Raw genomic sequence first — 23103 nt, 5'->3', positions numbered from 1 at the left:
AATATTTTTGGAATCTTTCTAGAACTGTCTTATACAGATTATGAGTTCTTCAAAAAATACCTCTCCCCGTAGTTACATCTAATTCTTTTTTTATTTATTTTTTAAGTATTACTCTTTTTGGATGAACAAATTTGGCTCCAAATAACTTCAGACAGCATCAAGTCAACTCCACTCTTAAAGGAGAGGGGTTTAAAGATAGTCAAACGGACACAGCAGAGACTCTGACCAAAAGGGCACATCTCGCACGTTCCGATCCACAATGCCTTCCCCAGTGACCCACACCGAAAAAGCAGTAGGTATCTGGATGTCCTCTTCAGTAAATGTCTAACACGTATTTTAAACCACTTGGTCTCTCTGCATCAGTGTGTGTGTGCATATAAACAGCGTATTTGAAAACCAGGCAAATTAAGTTTTAAATCCTGGTTCTGCATATGTGAAATGGGTAATTTGGGGCTTATTTTTGTCTTGTGTGTGTACATGTATGTGTTTCTTTTTTATTCTGTGGACCTTAGTTTTCTCATATGTAAATGGACCTGAGAAAATTTTATGGTTCAATGTGGCAGATTTATCACCTATATTTTATTCTCCTTCCAGAAATATCACTGAAATAACAAAAGAAGCAAAACTGGCGATATAAATCTACAGCTAAAAGAAGGCAAAAGGAGTATCATGGCAGGCAGCTAGAACTAGGAAGAACTGCTATAAGATAAAACAGATGGCAACAAACTGATGGTGAAACTTCAGCTAAACTAGTAAATTTGCAACAGGACAAAAAGATCTTCCAGAAAGGAGAGCTTCCCAGAACACCGGCACAACTGCGAGCTCTGTGGTCGCTGGAGTGGGTCAAGGACCGGGCCGTAGGCGATTGCTGGCAGAAGTAAAGGACGATTGAACAGCTGCCACCAGGGCCCTGCTCTGAGTGCAGCTGACTCTGGCATCCGCCCACAGGATTAAAGTGGTGAGGACAGGACTCAGGAATCTCCCAAAGTGGGTGCCCGGGCTGCCACGAGGGATTTCCCCATAACCAGCTCCCACGCCCTCAACAACTTTTTGAAACAGGGCTTCTCTAGATAAAATCAGAACCTTCATTCACCACCAGAAAAAAAGGGTTTCCCACTTCAGCTACAGAAACACTTCATCACCTGTGATTTTCATTCTGGGTCTTTTTCTTTTCTTTTTTTTTTTTTAGAAACTTAAAAAAAAATTTTATTGATTATGCCATTACAGTTGTTCTATTCCCCCCCTTCATTTCCCTCCACTCTGCACCCCCCCACCCCCACCATTCCCCCCCTTTAGTCTATGACCATGTGTCTCAAGTTCTTTGGATTCTATACTTGCCATACTATTCTTGCCCGCCCCCCCCCCGTCTATTTTCTACCTACCATCTATGCTATTTATTTTCTGTACCTTCTCCCCCCTTCTCCTTCTCCCACTCCCCTGTTGCTAACCCTCCATGTGATCTTCATTTCTATGGTTCCGCTCCTGATCTAGCTGTCCTCTTAGTTTGCTTTTGTTTTAGGTGTGGTTCTTAGTAACTGTGAGTTTGCTGTCCTTTCACTGTTCATCTTTTTTATCTTATTTTTCTTAGATGAGTCCCTTTAATATTTCATATACTAAGGGCTGGGTGATGATGAACTCCTTGAATTTGGTCTTATCTGAGAATATATACCCTGAATGCGCCCGATCTCGTCTGGGTCTTTTTCAGTGTATGGCTGACTCTCCAATGACACAAGGATTAGGGCCCCACCCCTCCCTCTGCATCTCTCATCCTCTGCCTCGTACACCTCGTCTTCCCTTCTAGGCTCTTGGCCTTCACCGACACTTCAGCCCCGGGTTTAACAGACTCTGGCCTACTTACAGACTTCACACATGGAGACGTATTTGGGGCTGGAAATCTCAAGAAAGGAAGAAGAGCTATCTGCCTCAAGACAGACCATGAAGAAAAACATGCCACTTTCACAGACCTGTAGAGCTAGAAGATGCTTTCTATTTTTATTTAATTTTTATTAAATTTACACAAATGTAATTTTAAAAGTCAAAACCAAAAGGTTCACTATGAATATCAGCAGTTTCTTCTCTCACCCCTTCTAATCCTTAGGTTACTTTCAACAGAGGTGATTATTCCCAATTTGTGTAGCATTTTGGGGGGGGGGGCATTTGCCTATATATTTCTAAATATGCATATGCTGCTACTTCTTCACATCTTGATTTTGGAAAACCGACTTCCCATCGTGACAGATGAGGTCTTACTTCTCCCACGCCCACCTCGTACTACCTCCTGTGTCCCCAATTCTCTAACAGAGATCACCGCTTTTTATACAATTAAAAGCTAATATTTAGACTGTTATGACTATGCAAATATTACGGCCAAGTCCCAGGTGCACCAGACTCGGACGGGATCGGGCGCTTTCAGGGGCAGGGCGCAGACGGATGTGCTCTATCTGCAAAACCCCTCATTTTTACTGTGCTCTTTCGGCTGCAGTTCACGACTGTCTTATTTTTTTCACTTGGTGCTTTTCTAGAGGAATTTCTCAGATGCTTCAGCATTTTTGACATAAACCTATCAATCAGGAATATTTTCTATAAACTCAAAGAGAGCAATTCCATTTCTTCCCTGGAGGCCTCCTTTCCAAAGCATGCGGTGCCTGTTCCAGTTCACGCTGGCTGCTCCCCAGTCCTGCTGATGAGCCCCCCCCACTCCTGGACTTCCTCGCAGGCTCTGTCTCCCCTGGTCCTTGTACCCCCTCCCCCTCTCTTTTGTTTTTGTTTTTTCCTGTTTGTTGAGGTACATCCTCTAAGACCTTCACCAGAAAAGGTGACTATACTGTACCAATATTTGAGCTCTTTTACATCTGAAGATGTCTTTATTTTACCTTTACAACTGGAAATTTGAATGCCCAGTTATAGGTTACAAATCATTCTAATCTCAGATTTATATCTAAAGTAAATTTCATTCATGTATAATTTACAAACAGTAAGACACACCCATGTAAATTATACAGTTCAGTAAATTCTGACAAATTTACTAAAACTAGTAAAAAGTTACGGATGTAAACCCATAACTTTCTACCTCAATCAAGAAAAGAGTATTTCTGTCCTGGCAGATTTGCTCAGTTGGTTGGAGCATTGCTCTGTACACCAAAAGGTTACACGTTTGATTCCCAGTCAGGGCACATGTCTAGGTTTCGGGTTCAATTGCTGATCAGGGGATTGGCAACTGGTTGATGTTTCATTCTCTCTCTCTCTCTCTCTCTCTCTCTCTCTCTCCCCTGACCACCCTTCCTCTCTTCTACCCTTTCCTCTCTCAACTCAATAAACATATCCTTGGGTGAGGATTTAAAAAAACAGTAATAGTAAAAAAAGAAAACCCCCAATATCTCTATCACCTGTAAAGGTTCCCTCAAGCTCCTGGGCTGTTAATCTTCCCCACCCTACCTTACCACTGGCAAACAATGATCTTGTTCAGGCATTTTTCTCCCCACTCAGCATGTTTTTGAGAATTCGAGCCATATATCTATAGTTCCTTTCTTTCCATTGCTGAGCAGTATTTCCTTTCACGAATACACCTCTCCCTTGCTGATGGACATTTAGGTTGTTTCCAGTTTGGGGCTATCATGAACAAAGCTGTTACGAACATCTGTGGTCAAGCCTTTTGATAGGCAGAGGCTTTCAAATACATGGTGACAAAAGACATGACTTTGGGTAGTGAGCACACGACGCCATCTACAGATGATGTATCACAGAATCATACACTTGAAACTTATGTAATCTTATTAACCACTGTTACCCCAATAAATTTAATTTAAAAAGAAAATAAATGAAAAAAATTGGATTGTTGGATCACATGGTAAAGTATGTTTAACTTCACAAGAGAATCTGGAGACTCAGTTTCCACTAGGGGATGCTTTCAGAGTCATCTCATCTAGTACCACGTTGCAGATGAAGAGAAGAAAAGTTCATCTGCTAACATGAGAGAGAACAGGGACAACACTGTTAATAAAGTGGAGGTGTGAAACTGGAACCTCACCTCCTGCTCTCGTCCACTGTTCTGGTCAGTTAAAAACTGCTTCTGAAAATGTCAGAGGCCACTCAAGACCCAGCTTTCCAGCTGCCTGGAAACCTTGGTGAACTTTCAGACATTGTGTCATGACAGCTGAGAGCTGCAGTGACACTGAAATGAATACGTCCCACGTCTGAGCCCATCAGAAGAGGGACAAGACTTAGATCGGAACCCAGACAAATTTTGAGAGTGAGCTGGTTAGTTTCTATTAGTTTCGAGGTCACAGAATGGAATTATCACCACTGTTTTAAACTTCAAAATATGATAGGTGAAAAAAATCTGACAGTCCGATAAGCTTCATGAAAGTTAAGTATTACACCATCGAAGTGTCTGTTAGTGAGGAGAGCTCGCATGGCTAGAGCTGGGGTGAAGGGCTTCAACGTGGCTGTCTCCTAAATGGTGCTCCACGGAAACTCACTCTGTGGGGTACCATGGATCATGTGGAAGATGGAATTCCAAGATCCAGCAAGTTCGGTAGATGCTGAGTGAAATAAATTAAACTGGTTTCTTTAACACAGGCCTTCGTAACAGCTCTGAGGCGCATGGCGGAACGGCCCTGTGGAACTTAGAGGAGTATTGTCTGTGCCATGCACATGCACCCAGTGTATTTTAGCACAAATCCCTTTTTTGTGCAACTCTTAGGACTAATGTTCAAGACACTTTGGGAAACATAATCTGACTGAATCATAACAATTCTGAAAGTCATGCTATGGAACGTTTTGGTTAAGAACATAAAGGTGCTCTCCTAAACATCAACTGCTCCCTTTAACATTAATTACAAAAAGGTAGAGGTTAGAGCATAACTTAAAATACACAAGCTGAGTGAAGTTCCTATGTCTAAATGTAACTGTACATTATTTACAGTGGCATTAGTGAACAGATATTTCACTCTCAACAAACACAGGTCGCAATAATGGTGAGAGGCAAAGCACTAAGCATGTTATCATTACACACTGCAAACGAGATTCCGTCCTCGACACATACTGTTCAGCCTGGAAGTGGGTCTGGCAGTGGTGGACTGAAGTGAAGCTGGCAGGACCTCTGATTTGATGGCCGCACCGGCGACCGCACCGTCCATCCTCTCCGTCTCACATAAGCCTGGCAACTGGGCTGCCTTCTCCAGCGTGGGCAGTAACTGATCAAACTGGTCAAGGTCAGCTGTAAACTAAGAGTGGAAACCAAAGTTAGAGGACATATATTCTATACTTTCACCAGCAACAATGTAGAAAAAAACTGCTCCTTTAAACTCTATGAATTAAATGTGACTATGAAAGAATGAAGAAAAATTAATTAGGAAGATTAAGGCCTCATTGAAATAACATGACCTAACTATTCCACTGGGAAAAATTTGGATGCTTAGTATATTAATATACTGCAGGGTATAGGACAATATACACACAGCATTTACCTAATATATCTCAGTGGAGAACGCAGGCTTTGAAAAAGCCTGGGCTGGAGAGAAGCATCACCAGTACTGTGTTACCATGATATTACCAAAAGCCACTTTTTTTCTGTTTTATTTTTTCAAAATTTTGTGAAATGACTTACTTTATGATGGAATAAAAATAAATTTACATTAATAAAACTTTTTTATAATTTAAAAGTTTGGGAAATGACAGATAGGGGTCCCTATATCTGTCTGAGGTTACGCATAGAAGAAAACTGGCCTTTATTTCACTGTGTTATTCTCCTATCATTATTCTGAGATAATCCATCAACATAAAATGTCTACCCGTTTGTATTTCATTATTTAATTAAACTAAAATTTATAGTTATATACTGTATCAATAGAACTCTATGTATGTGTTTTTGAAACGGCTGGCTTCTTTTACTTAGAAACGCATTTCTGACATCTTGTCACATGTGGCAGTAGCTCGCTTGTTTTTTTTCTGAACAGAACCCCACTGTGTGAATACGTCACAACACATTTATCACCCCACTGTGATGGCTTTGGGGGTGTTTCCAGTTTGGAGCTAATACAAACAAAGCTACTGTGAACATTTTTGAAAGTGTCTTTTGTTACATGTACAAAAATACTAACCATAAAGTAAAAACTGACAAATTGGACTACACTAAAATGAAGCACTTCACTTCATCAAGAAGCACTGGTAAGGGAAAGAAAAGGCATGCCACGGTTCAGAGAATATTTCTGCAAACATAAAACCAGTGAAGTTCTCATCTGAAGTACATAAAGAACTCTTAAAAGTCATATATTGGGAAAATGAGTAAGACATTTGAATAGGCAATTCACACACAAAAAAGAAATCCAAATGACTTATAAACATTTATGAGGGAAATGCAAATTAAAAGTATGAGATACCACTACACAGACCCAGAATGGCTCAAATTTAAAAGACTGACAAGACCAAATATTAGTAAGAACATGGGCCAACTACAGGGAATTCTCACACGCTAGGAAAACTGGCATTATCTAGTAATGATGGACATACATATATCTTAAGATCCCACAAGCCTGCTCCCAGGTGTAAACTCTGCAGCAATGCTTGGACGTGTACACCAAAACAGATGTACCAGGATTGTACACAACGGCATTACTGCACAAAGCTGTTAACCCTTCGAGTTAATTTTATAGAGTGAGAGTTTTAATATAGTCATTATCAAAAGCTGTGTTTTCAGCTGAAAAACATGATATTAGCTTGGCTGTACTAAGAAAAATGAGAGACAGCCTTATCCTCAAAGAGCACACAATCAATAACCAAAACAGTGTTATTACAAGGAGTAAACAGACAATCCAGAGCACTACGAAGCTCAGAGGAGAGAAACATCTAACTAGGCTACTGGGGAAGGTTTTACACAGTGATGTCTGGGATGGTTTGTGAAGATGAGTTCAGCAGACATAGAAAGGAGAGCAAGGCAGAAGATGCTTAGAAGAGACATGGCTTATCCCAGGAATGGCAAGGACCTCCATGGGCCTAGAGTACAGTATGCCTGAGGGAAGAGAGAGATTTTTGTAAGACAAGGGCAGAAAATAAAGCTGGTTCAAGAAAAGGACCTATGCATACTAATTATGTACTGGGTTTCCCAATGGAGAGTCCTACTGATAAACTTGTAAGCTCCTAAAGAAAAGAGACCGTATTTTCCGTTTTTCTTAAATTCCTTCAGAGTCCGCAGCAGTTGTTCAATACACAAAGCTGCCTGTTAATTTTTCCCCCACCCCAGCTGAAGCATAGAGGTTGTTAACCCATAACAATTTATGCAAAGCTTTATTTCCATTTATTTCTGTTTCAGGGCCCTACCACCCAGAATACACAAGTCCTCATTCTGATGGGGGGTGAGTGTGATTAGAATCAATGAAAAGAAAAACCAGCCTTAGAAAATGTTTCAAAAGAAATGAAATAGCAAAGCAAGACGGTCTAGGCGGCCTCACCGCCTTCTCACCTTCTCTCCCAAGTCATTTACATCAGAGAGTCTCAAACTCAGCACACATCACAGCTCTCTGGGGAACATCTTTAAAATACAGATTTCTGGGTTCTATTCTCAGACAACTGGATTCAATAGATAGGACTGGGAGGAGGGAGCAGGAAAGGCATTTTTAAAAGTCTCCAAAGATGGGAACTCTGCTTTTAGAGAAAGAAATATCTATTTTCTTAGAAAGATATATTAATATTGTGGTCCTCCAAAGTTCCAAAGAGAGCATTTGAGGGCCCTCTACGACTTTTCAATAATCGACAGTAACCGTTTAATATATACCCAATGGATAGGGCAAAATATAGCCTGCATCCAAACCTGGTCTACAGTTGGAGTGAAATAAACGAAAGCCAAAAATAACCGGCAACGCTCACCCTACGACATGAGGCTTACTCACCTGGTTCTGGGACTCCAGTTTAATCTCCTCGGGGGCAGGTTTGGTCATTGGGGTCGGGTTTGTGTTACAAGGCTCCATCTGTTCTTTCTTTTCCACTTTCACCTTTACATCATCCAGGCTCAGATTTGGAGTTGATCTTAAATCTTTCTCATCTTTATCTAAAAGGTAGCGTAGGAGTTGATGGTCTTTTGATTCTTTTTTCTTTGAAGCATCCATTTCTAGTTTTATGCTGGAGTTCCCTTGCACCTGTCCAGTCACTGACACAGGAGCAGACGCACTGTCCTTCTTTTCGGGCTCCACAGACAGGGTGGTGATATCTGAGGGGCTCCCCTCCTGCAGGAGCCGGTGCAGAATTTTGTGCCGCTCTGTCAGGGAGCTATGGGAGGAAGGGCAGGAACCGCCTGAAGAGTTCGCGGAGGCAGAGCTGGACGTGCCAGTGCAAGACAGTACCTCTTTGCAGCTTGTGTCGATGTCGACATGCCGCAACTGCTGCTCTGCCGTTGTCGTCAAAAGCTGCACTAGTTTGTGACTGGTTTGAGAGTATTTGTTTTCTCCGTCCGACAGTCTGTCATTGCTATGCAGAAGCCCAGAATCCAGAGGTTTGCCATCGTTAGAGCTGTTGTCAGGCTGAATCATTTCATTCAAAATGGATGCAATCTCCTTGTTATCTTTGGACTCGGCTTTTGCTGGCTGTATATTTAATCTGCTAGGTGAATTCTGTGAGCTTATCTGTCTGAGGACTGGAGAACTGGCAGAGAAGCCAACGGAGTTATTGGGTCCTTCATTCATACTCGGTAAGGATGTTACTGGGATGTTCGAATAAGATCGGTTACTATTATTACAGGCGGTACTTGTCATGCCAACAGGGGAGCCTAATGTTGGAATATTAGGAGGAAACGAATTGCTTGGCATCCTGGGCCGTGTTGCCAATCCAGAACTAACTTGTCTCCTTGGAGACATGAACTGCGCCAGGGACACTCCTGTACCTTCCATAGGAGAATTACTGAGGTTTAACGAGGGATTAGTGCTCTGAGAACTGGCCTGTCCCTGGTTTAAGGCAACATTGGCTACAATCTGATTTCCAGGTGAGCACCCAAAGCTCCCCTGGCTGTTGCTAGAATTACTATGACTGCTGCCATGAAGGTCTGAGCTCTGCTGGCGGTTTACTCTGGTGGGTACCATGTTGCTATTAGATGGCGGCAACGTGGATGAACGGGCCACACCATGAGCTGGAGAGATACTAGGATTGACGGAGGGGTTTACTCGGGGAATTGACATTCCAGAATTAGTGTCATCTTGAGGAGAAAGACCACTGTGTTCCCTAGGGGAGAAAAGACATTATTATTCAAACATCTTCAGTGGTTTCCATTACAATATTTTTATGATGCATATTATAAAACAAGACCATTCCCTTCATTAGTATTTCAAGCTATCAAGGGCTTCCGTATCACTTTAAGGAAAACAGTGCACTGTTGCTATTACTGTGAAATATTAGCACCACTTAACAGGAAGCAGTGCTCTGGTCCTGTAAATTTGATGATGGTTTCTGTTATAGAGGAAAGAAATCTTTCTTGGCCTTAGAAAAAAATCTAACACATGTACTTTTAAACTTTCCAAAGTTTAAACTTTCCAAAATTTAATACAAATAATTAACATTACAATAATACTTTTGATTTGAATGAGAAACTTCCCACATCTCTGTTTACAAAGCATTTATTCAAGACTCCCTTGTTACTGCTGTTCAGTATTTCAACTCCGAAGAGGAAGACTGGGTAAGAAAAACACCGTGTCACTGATGGAGAAATTAAAAAGGGTGACATGCAGACACAGCAGATGTTTTGAAAGAGAAATCACAATGTGAAAAAAAGAACTGTGCTAATTCCATTCACAAGCATAAATTAAACTAAAATTAGAAAAAAGCAGAATGCTGAGTTCAGATTTTCATCCTGTTCTTTCCTCGTATCTGTTACTCCGACAGCAGGTCTGTGCCTGGGGTCACCACGTCCCAGTAAGCGAGTATATCAGGTGAGGAAAAGATGAAGTGAGGGGAGATGCCTCTGTTTTTGTTTAGTGCTAAATTTTAAAGAGTTGTAAATGTAGGGCTTTGAATAATTCATAGGACAAAAGCATGGTTCCATGAATTTACCATATATACCAGTGTAAAACATTTAGAGAGAAGAACAAATTAGGGGCAATGATATTCAAAAGTCTCAAGTTGACAATGTAATGATTTGTAGTTTGAGAAAATGTCAACCTGCACTCAGGAGCCATAGAAGCTTGCCCTAATGAAAAGAAAACATTTAAAAATAACGATATTAACAAACTCCCAAATGTTATATAAGACCATAAGTTTATATATGAAAAGTTGGAAGTTTTTACCCACTTTTAAAATTTTACCCCTGAAACACATATTTTCAGCCACACCTTTCCTGTCTCCCTTTTTGAACATCAAAGCTATTGTGAGGCAACAAAACTATAAAACCCAACATGGATACTGAGTATACACACTCATTACACTAGCTGAGTGTCTAATTTAGAATTTCTGTTTTCTAGCAATCAAGAGTATAAAAATGTTCTCTAAGAAGAGTTATGTGAACTGACTTATTTCATATGAAGCTCTCCAAATAAGTAGTACCTGTCGATGATGTGAATTCCCATGATGAAAGGCTGCATGTCTGGACTCTGAGGGTAGCAAAGTTTACACTTGGTGTGGGCGCTAAGCATTGTCCCATCATTCAATATGAATCTATAGGATGGGCTGGAGGCAGTGCCACGAGTCATCACTGTTTCAAACAAAAGAGAAAACCTAGTTACAATTCTGACACTTGTACTTTGGGCAAAGGAGAGTTACCAGCCTCACTTCTACTTAGAACCTCATTTTAAATAGGCCCTTCCAACAGCTGCCTGCTCAAACTCAACGAACAGTTCAGACAAAGCAGGGATCTCGGGGGAAAATGATTCTGGTTGCAATATACCACCTGATGGCAACTTTTAATTCATTCCCACTTGAATGGGTGCCTCCTCCCATAAGTTATGATCATGAAGAAACCCCAAACCAGAAAAAGTCAATCTTAATCTTTCCCTACAACGGGACAGGTCTTCAAATTTATTTTGTCCAATAAAAATACCAGGAAATAACCTTCTCCCCTCACACTTTCAGTATTATGTCTAACAAGGTTTTTTTGTCCCCTTTGCTGGCTGGTTTTGAAATAACTGCTTTACTGAGATATAATTCATATACCATAAAATTCACTAAGTTTTCATTTACTTACAGGATTCTTTAATTAAAAGTCAAATTTAATTTTTTACTCAGGAGTATGAATCACAAAGATTCTGTTTGACCAATTATTATATTCATATATGTATTATTTTTAATGTTTGGATTTAGTTTAGTAATAAGCAAATCAAGATAAAGTCAATGATTACTAATATAAGGAACAAAAATGGGGTTAAGGCAGTCAACTGACCATCTAAACTACATATTTTACTTTTGCCTTAAAGTTTCATCCACAGCAGACAAAATTCTAACCATACTAAGTATTAAGTATTCATTAAGTATTTACTAAATATTTAAAGGCTAATGCAAACTACTAAGCAAGAAAATATTAATATTTTAGTAATATAATAGAATTCTCTTTTAAGAAAGATAACAGGTAGATTCAGCTATACCAAACCAAGGTTAAAAATCATGTCCACTGAAATAGAAGCACTACTACCTAACTGAATATTATAATTTAACCTGATAAATGTTACTTCTATTTTTCAAAGACATTTCAGAAAGGGCTTCAATTACATTTCACGACATGTGAGAAAGACTTAAAATGATCAATGACTAAATAACTTTTGAAGCTACATATTACTTTAAGTAAACAGAAGACATGCTCTATTTTATTGTCTTGGGTATACCACACATATAAACTGAAGGGGGTGTAATCTGTTATAAATCTATACCATACATAAATCTGCCTAAATACTAAAACCAGGATATAAATTTAATAAAAACAGTTATGATTTATGTCAACCAACTGAATTCCTTACCCATCTTACACTTTCAGCCAGATCACTGGCACATTTACCAAATGTAACACACAAAAAATTTTACTTTCTAATGAAATAATAGATGATGAAAAAGAGTCTTTAATGGAAACTAATAATTTTCATGTAAGGTTGTAAGTCAACATTTGCAATAGCAAAACCCTAAAAAAAATAAACAATTCCTGATTAGTATCTTTTTGGAAAATATAATTACAATAAAAAGTGGCACTTTAAGAAATTGTCAACTTGGAATAAGATAAAGCTACAGCTACATAAAGGGCCAGATGAGACACGATACATTCATGCTGCGGTAGTTCATTTACACTGCTGTTTTGCCTGTCCCCTCGTCACGGCTCGCTGCTGTGTAGGGTCTCCTCACTTCGCTGGAAAACCCGCCACTGGCTCTTCGCCACTGACCTGCAGTGTCCAACATGGTGGCCACCCATCACATGTGGCTCTTTATACTTAAGATTAAATAAAATTTAAAATGTAGTTCCGCAGTTACACTAGTCACATTTCAAGCACTTAAGTGTGTAGTGGTTCCCACATTGAACAGCACAGCTCTGGACCATCTGACTTTGGCTTGCATTTCCAATCTTACTTCTCACTGTTTTCTAAGCATTTCTTTTATAGCTCTTTCTGGGCGGTAGATAACTTTTTACACACTTATTTTTCTTTTTCATCTGGAATAAACACAAGGGCAAGTGCTGTGCCCCATTCTTATTTTCCACCCTCCAGGGACTCTTGAACAATGAAGCTCTGCACATAAAATCATACAGTAAGTCCTTGCTGATTGATCCCCAACTTAAATCTCCTCTAAGTAGATTCATGTTGACTTGTGATGACCTTCCATAACTTTTCCTTAAAGGGTAGACTTTAACTCTTAGCTGTGTTATTAAATGCTTATATCTCAATCTACATGTTTGCTCTTATAGGAATCTAGACTTACTTTTATAATAGACACTAATGAGGACAAATTTCTTAATTTACTGATAAGCCCTATAAATTGAGGAAGAGCTAGAAACTCAAGCTAACATGGGAACATTAAGATACTGAATGGATTACAGGAACATCAATAATCCTTTGGTAATTATGCTGCCTTAACTTGTAGGACCGTATCTAAACCAGTAAAAATTCTAAAATTGGAGAACCCCTTATTAATACAAGGGAATGATTACATTTTGAGGTCTGAAGTTAGATTATTATTTTGGATGACAATGTGTGGAAAAAGAGCACATCATAATTCACACAGCCACACTTTGAAATAAAAAATGTCAATATTAAATGTAGTAAAACTTTCATTAGAACCTAATTAACATGATCCAGTTAACTAAAAATTTCTCCGGTACTCAACCATTCGGATGGAGAGGTCAGCAGAGAGGCAGCTCGGGCCCATGGAAAGTGAAGGACCTAAGAGTCAGATCTAGAGCTGGACTTTGTCCTTTTCAAGTTTAGGACTTTACAATGCACATTAACCTTCGCCCATCACCACTAAAATGAAGCAAATAATGTGTGAGATAGTATCTAGCATGGAGCCTAGAACAGAACGTAAGAGACACTAAATGAGTGTTTCCTGAATAAACACCGAAGAAAACACACGACGAAGAGGCAGGTTCCACAGCACACATGTGCTGAACCACACGCACATGCAGCTGGTCCCCAGAAACCACGCACCCCCAGAGCGTCAACCGGATAAAACAATTGCTAAGTTTTTGAATTAAGCTATGAGGAAGGCAGCCACACTTCTTTACAGAGCTGGTTGGATAAACATTTGCTCTGCAAACCAAATTTTCCCCACAAGTGGGTTTCGAGGTTTAGCCTGAATAAAACTACGTGGAACCTTATTTTGATCACAGGTCCTGCCCTTGTTTTCTGATCTACTTTTGGCAGGCATATAACTAGGCTTCTGATCCCTGACTCCTGCCTGCATTTCTAACGATTTTAGAACACTTAATGGGGAGGGATATTATTAATGTAGTATTACTGCCACCCTGGAAACTCTTCAAAGAACCTTTAAAATGGCAGCTGCTTTTGCTGTGTTTCTTGCCTCCCCCCCCCCCCCCCCCGAGTGGGCCTCCACAGAGCTGCGAGGCAAAGGGAGCTGCCTTCTCTGGTCATAGCAGCTGGAGAACTGGAGCTGCTTGGGGCTTTTCCTCCACCCAGTCTGGTGCTGAGTGGTGTTCACTGAATGAGCAGGTTAACAATGAGCGGCAGGGTACTGCGGGTCAGTGCTGGTGGAGGTCTCTTTTTCTTTTTGGTATTTTCCTACATATATGCAGAAAGAATGCCATTTAAAAAACTGTTATTAAGATAAAGGAAAAGAATTACTCCTAGATGGTGTTAAGCTTTTTAATCATGACTGAGTACACTGTATTCAGTGTATCATAATTTCTAGAAAAGAGAAATAAACTTATATTTAAAGTATTTTAAACAAAGGTTGACATAAAAAGATTTTAAGTTAAGACAGTTATATGAACCATGGAATTAACCGCATTACACAAGTCTCAAAGAACATTCTGGTTAATCATTTATATGGGCATTTCTGTTTTATAGCAATGCTTCCAAACTGCTGGATACTATAAACTGCTTCCAACTGTCCTGTGTTATTTTTAGTGAAACTAATTTTACTTTGCGATTATAAAGTTAATAGAGAAATAAACAAGAATAAAGTCCTTTGTAATCCCATCACTCAGAGGTAAGCACTGTTAACATTTTGTGAACCTTCTGGAAGAGGATAAATAGATACACAAGAGTGAAATCGTGCTACATGGATACTCTGTGCTTTCTTAGCCTATTTTTCAATGTAACAATGTATCAAGGACTCTTTCAAAGACAAATGACCCATTACGTCATTGACAACAGGTAAAGAGAACCTCCGTGGAACCTCTCCAGCCATCCAGCCCAGCGTTTTCCATGACTGCTGCTCTCTAAGTGCTGACAGATGTGCCACAGAAAGAAGTATTCTGAGGAAATACAAGTCTGGGTAACAAACGCAAACAAGTACCTTTTATTGTATAAGTTCCCAGAAATTTAAATGCCTTAAGTGTGTCTTATAAATCCTTAAAAGTGGGAGAATAAAACATTTCCCAAACTTAATTCAGCAGGAAATATCACTTCTAGTTTTAGCCATTAACATCTTATGGACCCTGGTTTATATTTTCCAAACTTCCCTGCAAGAAAACGTCTTAGACTATAGACTCTGATTCAGCAGTGTGGGTGGAGCCCAGAGATCCGGTTTAACAACTACCCAAGATGAACTTTGGGACGCATTTTAACCTAGACCTTTCTCTAAAGGGATGGTGCTGAACTGACCAGAACCTCGGAACCTTTCCAAATCGTGTACACTTGCATGGAACTTCTCCTAGTTTAAAATGCTCCTCAAGTGCTCCTGTTACTCGTTTCCCCCCAGTCTCAGTGGAGAGCCGTTGCTATAATACAGCTTATGCTGAATGCTCCCTCACATGCATTGGCTGAAATGCATTTTCAAATATGTCTCTGGAAAATAAAATGTAAAAAGCAGTCGATGAGTTTCTCTGTCAAAAGCAGCTAAAAAACTAAGAAAAACCAACTTAAATTTTTAATGCACATTAGGATTTTATACCAGACACTGCCTTCCAAGAGTACATTATCGGGCAGGAAAAAAGAAGACAGATGGAGATACAAATTTTCCTTGCCTAAATATTAATCACTGTAGAGTTTTACAAACTTTTAAGCCTTTAAAAAGTTTGATATAAAATCAAGGATACAGTGACATTATCTGATTCACTCTTTTCCAACTGTCCCTAAGTGAAGAGGCGGCAAAGAAACTGCAAATGCCAATCTACACCTCTCTCCGTTCTTGACAGACCAGGGTCCTCAGACCTTAGGTAGAGGCACATCTCATTTATTGTGCTTCGCAGGTGTTGTGTTTGTTAGAAATTGAAAGCAGGACTGTCCATCAGCAAAAAGATTATGACTGGTTTTATTCTGATACCCTCTTGATAACGCGGTGGCCTGAATCTAAACCTACAATATCTCCGAGTTGTGCCTGTACTTAACCATGACCTTCGGGGCTCATTAAGGTAACTGGTCCCTCACCTGAAATTTTAATTCATCAAGTCATTCCCATGTAAGAATGATCCCCATATAAGTGTTTCGTGGAGCACATTTTTCTTACCAGGCTGGATACTGCTAAGTATAAAATATCAGAAAAAGATGTGTTTAAGTCATGTTTGGTTTAGTTGCCAGAATGGCCAAAACACTAGAATCAGAGTCCTGTGAGCTCCGGACAACTTAATTCTGAGTAAAATACAAATTATTTCTACTGAGGAATTGTTTTTCTAAAAAAAAAAAAGGGGGCGGAGAATAAAGGACATTAAGAAATGACTGATGGGGAAGAGATGTTGAATTATACTTACATTTCTTTACATTTTACTCTAAATTATTTCACTTCGTAAGTTAATGATAGATTAGTTACTTCTTATACTTTAATCTATTTACTTTATAGAGAATTCGAATGGTTTAGAAACACGTACTTTAAACCGTGGCTCAATCACAGCTCTGGGGACCTGACCATCTGGACAGTGAGACAGTAAATCTAGCCCTGGTTTGCCTCGGTGGGAATGTATACAAATTATGAGCAAATAAAATTAAGTCTTTTAAGTGAAGTCTTAGAAGGCTGAACTTATAAAGTTATGACGAAAATCAGAGAGTATCATATACTTCAGCACTTTTAGACAGTGAGTGGAGAGACAGTGCCTCAAATCTCAAATCTACGCAAGTCAGGCGCCGCTCTTGGCAGAGGGAGTCTCAGGTCTGCAGCCAGGGAGGGCATTAGTAGCTTATTGTAATAGTTCCCAAATCTGACGGCACCTTAGTATTCCCTGGGAAATTTTTAAAATACAGATTCTTGGTCCTATTCACTTCAATATTATCTCTTCCAGTAGGAAGCCCACTGGAGAACTATGAGTCTGCAGGAAGGTGTTTCGGAAGTGACCAGAGAGAGGCACAGAGATGACTTCCCGGCAGGGGTGGGGGAGGGGAGCAAGCTGTTTCCTCCCTATCATTAGGAAGCAGTTGCCCCAAAATGTAGTGAATGAAAAATCATCTGTAAACTTAGGAAACCTAATATTATGGGAAAATGTTAGAATTAAGAAGGCTGATGGAATAATGACAATTACTTTAAAACTGTTTCTTAGGAATAGCTATGCAAAGAGTCTCTTTCCAAAGAAACTATTTACTTAGAGATTAGAAAATAAATTATATTGCAAAAGGACTATTAGACTACCATAACTACATGGCAATATTTTAAAAGTGCATTAAAATCCCTTATCTCTGAATCTCTATGAACTCTCTGGACTTAATTCTAAGGTAGTTTTCCTTGTCTTTCTTATAATACTGTTATGTTGATAAAAGACAGGAAATATATTTGTTTTATACTCCAACAGACTTAATGTGATGCAGCACCTATTCAATTATTAATTATTATTTCACATGACATACTCTTAATTTGAAACTTCAACCTGAGTAAGGGGATGCAAGTAGGACAAGATTCATGAAGTAAACATTTATGATATAGATCTCTGGATTATCTAGAAGTCCTCTGACATGCCTGGTCTACTGAGAATGATCTTCCAAAGCTAGCCAAAAATATCATTTCCTCTCTGAAACCATCCCTGATTCTTCAATTCAGAATTAACTTTTTCCTTCTTTTGCCCACACCTCTATTACAGCCCATGTCACACAGATCTTTAAAACTGCCATATAATCTCCTAGTATAGTTTGAGCTCCTTGAAGCCAAAACCCTGCTTCTTGGTCATCGAAGTTACCCCTGGCACCTCACACAGTGTTCTGTGCATGTGAGGAAGTGGATACATGTCTGCCGAATGGATGAGTACATGAATGAATGAGTGAGTGACCACCATGTGATACCTGTTCTTTATAATGTGCATCCTGAAACTCAGGATCCACTCATGAATTACTCTGCTTACCCATTTCTTCCTTTCCTAAAACTGATTATTATTGAAAAACTGTAATTTGGAGAAAATACTTATCAAGCCATAAGTTCCATATAAATTATTCAATATTAATAAAGAACAAAATTAATGAAAATAATTGATGAAAAAAACTTTACCTTCTTGAAATAGTTGTCTGGCATAGGATGGCTCTCTGCCCTGAGGTTGGAAAAAAGCATAGATGCATTTTCTCACTAAATCTTCCCAGCCAGTTCTGCCAGCAGCTCTCAGGGAACTCGTGTCAATAGAGATGATTTTACCTGTGCAAAGAGTGAAATTTTACATTTATGATAACTTCTTGATATAAATCATCCATATTTCAAAACTAACATGTACATCTCAGACATATTCTGCCTCCAAATGCATAGTAGAAAAAAGCATTAGAAAGCACTATTAATTTTTTGTTACCTGTGGTAACAAAGTGTGTCCATGGCATGATAATAAGAAACTGTTTGGACTTGGAGTGTGTATGTACTAGTATGTCACATTCTAAGATCCCGTTCCAGTCAAGTGCTAGGGTCCCACCATGGAGACCTGAAAATGCTGACCCAGCACTGGTCAGACTCCCGGAACTCACTCTCTGTGCCCTCTTCTCTATATATGTACTGGAGAGTGAGTCACTCTCTGGGGAAGGAGAGACAAAGATGAATACATTATATCGGTCATTTATCCCCACCTACACTTTAGCAGGAGCAGCTGGGAGCTTACTTTTAAAAACACAATAATAAGGCATACAACATAGTAATATTAGATTTCTGGGACTGAAAAATTAGTAAACGCCGTGACAGGATCTCATAAACAATGGTAAAGATGAAAGAGTACATTAAAACTAAACATTCACAAAGAACAAAATTCAGTATAAATTATGTCTCTATATTCAAATTAGAGAGGTGAGTGATACATACATAACTCTGATGTAAAAAGTACAAAAACCTGATGTGTTAGAGTGAAGACTGATTAATATATGAAAACATTTTACAAATTATAAAGAATAAAAATTTGTTTTTGCTGGGGATCAGATGGGAAGCAGGCCTGCACCAGGAAGCCTTACTTGCAGGCGCTTTCGCCTTGACCCACTTTGCGGCTCCAGTGCCCTCCTCTCGGTGCCCCTGACCCTCCCCTGGCTGTCTTCCCTGGGCTTCTGCAGCCCAGACTCCCCAGTCAGCAGCGCTCACTCCACAACGTGCCCCTCCTCAGTGCCCCCTCCCAACTGGTCATCACTGGCACCACCTCATCCTTCCGGGCTAGGGGTTCAATATTGGCTCCTAAGACAGGTCTTCATTAACCAGCTAATTTAAAAATAGGCCCTGCCTATTAGTTTACCTTACCATTTCACACTTTTTCCATCATAAAGCATACCATGATTTGTAGTTACATCACTGCTTGCTGCTCAATCATGTACACCCTGAGCAATCACACATAATGACAAGAATTTCTAGGCATTCAAAAGCTATGTGCTGAATAAATTTAAAGAATAAGAAAAAAAACCCAGCCAGATACACTTAAGCATAATATTAAAACCACCATAATTGTATCCATTTATTAATATATTTAAACCTACATTGCCAAATTTCTTTAAAAACTTTATTCTAAGTTTATGAAAAATAATTTATAATCAAAACAAATACATGTATGTGAATAGTTATAAAATAATGTTCTCTCCAGCACCCTGCTCATGAAAATGGTATGTAAAATGCACAATATCAAAACTACCATTTAAAAGGTTTTCTGTGTAAGACCAATGAACAGAAGCCAAGGAGCTGAGGACAGAAGGACACAAAACTTGGGATGTGATGAGGTTTAAAAGCATAGCCACATCATCAATTCCGATGGAACATTCCGAACTTCGCAGTAGGTACCTGTAGTATCTTGCTTGGTCATAAAGGATTCTACACCCGTAATAGCTGGAGGCCGAGGTAACCGCCGTGCAATGCAAATCAGACAGGACTGGAAGTCTGCCCAACACAAGAAAGGGAGATTGAAGGCAAGGGGGCAGAAAATGGTTCGCATCGACTGCTTGACATTATTGGTTTTTATAGAAATAATCCATGTTACAGGAGCTGACACAATGTTGGAGTCACTCCGCTCTAAGAGCACAATGCTAGAAATAAAACTGCTGGCAAGCAGACACAGGTAGCTCCAGGAAGAGATCTGGTTAGCATAAATTTCCCTTCCCGTAGCACATTCTTACATAAACTGGAGAAGACTGCATCTCATGTACTTGGATGGTAACAACTTGAAGAAGTAGTTTTGGCTAGATTTAAGCAACACAGTGAATTTTTAAATGCAGTTCTATAATCAATTTCCCATACTCAACCGTACTTAATGACTACAAAAATTATTCTGATACCCACTGTGCAGGTAACAACTACTATATGAGAAAAACAACATTTAACTCCCTCTGAGGAAGCATACTTTGCCCTTGACAGAGGCCTTTATGTATTGAACAGTATCTGTAATCTTTACAAAGTTTCAGTTCCAAATGTTTTTGAATGTGCTTCACAGAATATCACACAGCTAGGTAAGAACTTTAATCATAGAAAGCCTTGCACATGTATTTTGTGAAAAGACCACAGGTGATAACGACACTCATGCCCTGGTGAGACCAGCTACATACACAGTCTTTTTTTATTTTCGTTGCATCTGACTGACTTCTCGTCTCCTACCTTCCCTGGTCCTTACTCCAGTTTCCAATTTGTGATGTTAACTTAGCTCAGTATAAGTTCACATGGAAACCTCATCGATGGTCACATATGTAACGAATGCCATGTTGATACCATGTTCATATTAGAGCTTCAGCTGTGTTTTCATCTGTTCTTAAGCTTTCTCCTTATAAAAATGCTAACTCCATTCTCCAATGTTCCCTACACTCTAAACTTGAAACTTTAAAAAAGCCAGAGCTGTTCAACAGCCTGCTGCACCTGGTACGTTTCCAACTGGCAGCAGCTAGTGACACCTCTTATTTCTAGGCAGCAAGTTGGTTTGAATTTGACATTTCAGTGTGAATGCCAGCTTAAAATTGAGAATTTGGGTGCATTTTAAAGGGGCGATTCTAGATGTTAGCAATTTTTTCTTAAGTATCAAGAAATATATAACAGTCATTATGATATTCCATACAGTAACCAAAAATGCTATCTGAAGGAGCAGTTTTTATAATCAATTACCTCCCTATTCCTGAAAGCCATGGAAAAAGCCATCAAAAACCTTAAAATCACCCTTTGTTTTACCTTCTCCATCCTCCTGAATTGATTTTGGCTGTGACACGGTGAAACACTGCATTACTTCATACCGCTGGCAAGCTTCTTGGTTCTCGGTGCCTGGCTCGTCTGGAGGGTGAATTAGCATCCTGCAGTTAAAGGTATGGCTATTTCGTCGTGTTGCCTCTTGAGGCCAAGGAACTCCATTTACTGTGGAAGAAAAATTGGTTATGTGACTGTGAATAAAGTGAAAAGTACAAACTCTGAAGATGTAAGACAGGCCTTTGGCCATATGCTTAGATGTTCGGGTTAAAAGACACGCAGACCTGAACATTATCCCGAGGCAACAGTGTACTTATCTTCCTTAGCAAATCTAAATGTCTCCCAATTTATAAATTATAAAATTTCTAAGAGATTGAATAGGATTCCCCCCTCAAAGATAAGGCCTTCAAATACCTTAATTCATTAACAGTCTTTATAAAAGTTAAAGACAAAAATTAAAAATTAATAGCTTACTAGCTCTTTTACTCAGAATTTTATAGCAGTTAATTAATAAGCTTTTCCGTTTATTTCCAGTTATGCTCTGGTAATAAAAAAATGGCTGAAAACCGTAGGTCCGTTGTTCGGCAGGAGCTTTAATGCGGCAGGACGGGCTCACCTGCACCTTTCTGGGGAGAGGATTCAAAGTTTCTCAGAAGCATCTGTGATTCAAACCATGTTTAGGACTGACAGACCAGCCTTAGTTTCCTACGGCCACTTCCCCCACTTCATGTGCAACTGGAACACTGTGTAATCAGTATGTTATCACATTAAAACGACTGTTCAAACAGAAGTGTCACCTGATTCGGCACAAAACTGAATTTTAGAATTACAGAGGAGATGTCTGTACGTTTCAAAGAAGAACCTCTGCTCGGCAGGTCCCCATTTCCCAGTTCTGGGGAACGCTGTACTCAAATCACGGTGGCAATCGAAGGGTTTTTAGGGCTGTTCTCTCACTGTTCCCAACAGTTTCTCACCCGACAGTCTCCACTGGCCCTCCTTCCTTTTTATGGGCTTTCCACTCTAACTGTCAGAGGACATCACAGAAGTAACCCTATTCTGGAGTAAGGAGTCTCTGGTCGCCTATGAGCTAGTTGTGAGGTTTGGGTTAATTACTTAATCTTTGCCTCATCTTTAAAATAAAAAAATCCACTCTAGTATTTCTAAATGCATTTACACTCTGAAATTCTATAACGAGACATATAAGACCCCTTGATAGTTCAAATATCAACTAATTGATTTTAACAGAAACAATTATTTCATGCTCCTAGTTACTATAAACACATACTACTCATTTCAAAGAAGAAATATAAGGTTCCCACTTCATCAAGTAAACAATGCAGAAAATAAGAAGCTATGGATAACATTTTATTTGCAGGTTTGGTTTAGTCATATGAAGTTTCTAGCCAAGGTCCTTCTCCCACTTTTGGAGCACATATTGGCTAAAAAGTAGGCACATGCCCAGTGAACGGGGCAGACAGGCTGGAAACCTGGCCCACCCTCCTCCAAGGCGGGCTCCTCTCCCAGAAAACCACCTGCCCGACCGTGCCCGGAACTCCTGAGTTGAAACCACTTACATCCCAAAATGTCAGTTTTCAAAAGTACATAACATGACAGCACATCTCTCTCTCCCTCCTTCCCTGACCTACTTTCTTCCCTTCCACTTCCCTTTTCTCTCTTTGAGAAGGGAGGTTGAAAGGATATGCATTTCTCTCTCTCGTGGACATAATGAAAAATGGAAAACAAAGGGAATTTCGTGCAGAAGCATCTTATGGCAAGACAACTAATTGCTCTGCCCTCCGCTGCCACGTGACTGTGGTGTCGTCTCAGGGCAGAGGACACAGGCAGTGCTCTCTATGGGCCATTGGATGGCACTCCCTCTTCGTACTCCATCTCGGGCTAAAACTACATTTTAGAGTACTTCAATGTATTATCACACACGTCAGAATAATA

The 23103-nt window shown here is 39.6% G+C and overlaps 1 protein-coding gene across 7 annotated transcripts in view; it reads right to left on the bottom strand.

The window, feature by feature from the left end:
* NCOA1 (nuclear receptor coactivator 1) overlaps window positions 1-23103 on the bottom strand; it is a 212313-nt gene that overhangs the window by 40239 nt on the left and 148971 nt on the right. For all 7 annotated transcript variants that reach the window (XM_037146740.2, XM_037146739.2, XM_037146742.2 and 4 more), the window contains 6 exons: window positions 21142-21321; window positions 19774-19869; window positions 18034-18174; window positions 10522-10669; window positions 7887-9207; window positions 5045-5225 (listed from right to left, as the gene is read on the bottom strand). In XM_037146740.2, coding sequence (XP_037002635.2) covers window positions 5045-5225; window positions 7887-9207; window positions 10522-10669; window positions 18034-18174; window positions 19774-19869; window positions 21142-21321 — 2067 coding nt within the window. The remainder of the gene's footprint in view (window positions 1-5044; window positions 5226-7886; window positions 9208-10521; window positions 10670-18033; window positions 18175-19773; window positions 19870-21141; window positions 21322-23103) is intronic.

Source organism: Artibeus jamaicensis, unplaced genomic scaffold, assembly GCF_021234435.1.
Source record: "Artibeus jamaicensis isolate MK-2021 breed Jamaican fruit bat unplaced genomic scaffold, CSHL_Jam_final contig_465, whole genome shotgun sequence".
NCBI classification, from domain to species: Eukaryota; Metazoa; Chordata; class Mammalia; order Chiroptera; family Phyllostomidae; genus Artibeus; species Artibeus jamaicensis.
The sequence above is the reverse complement of the archived record's forward strand: the minus strand, read 5'-3'. Positions and strand labels throughout refer to the sequence as shown.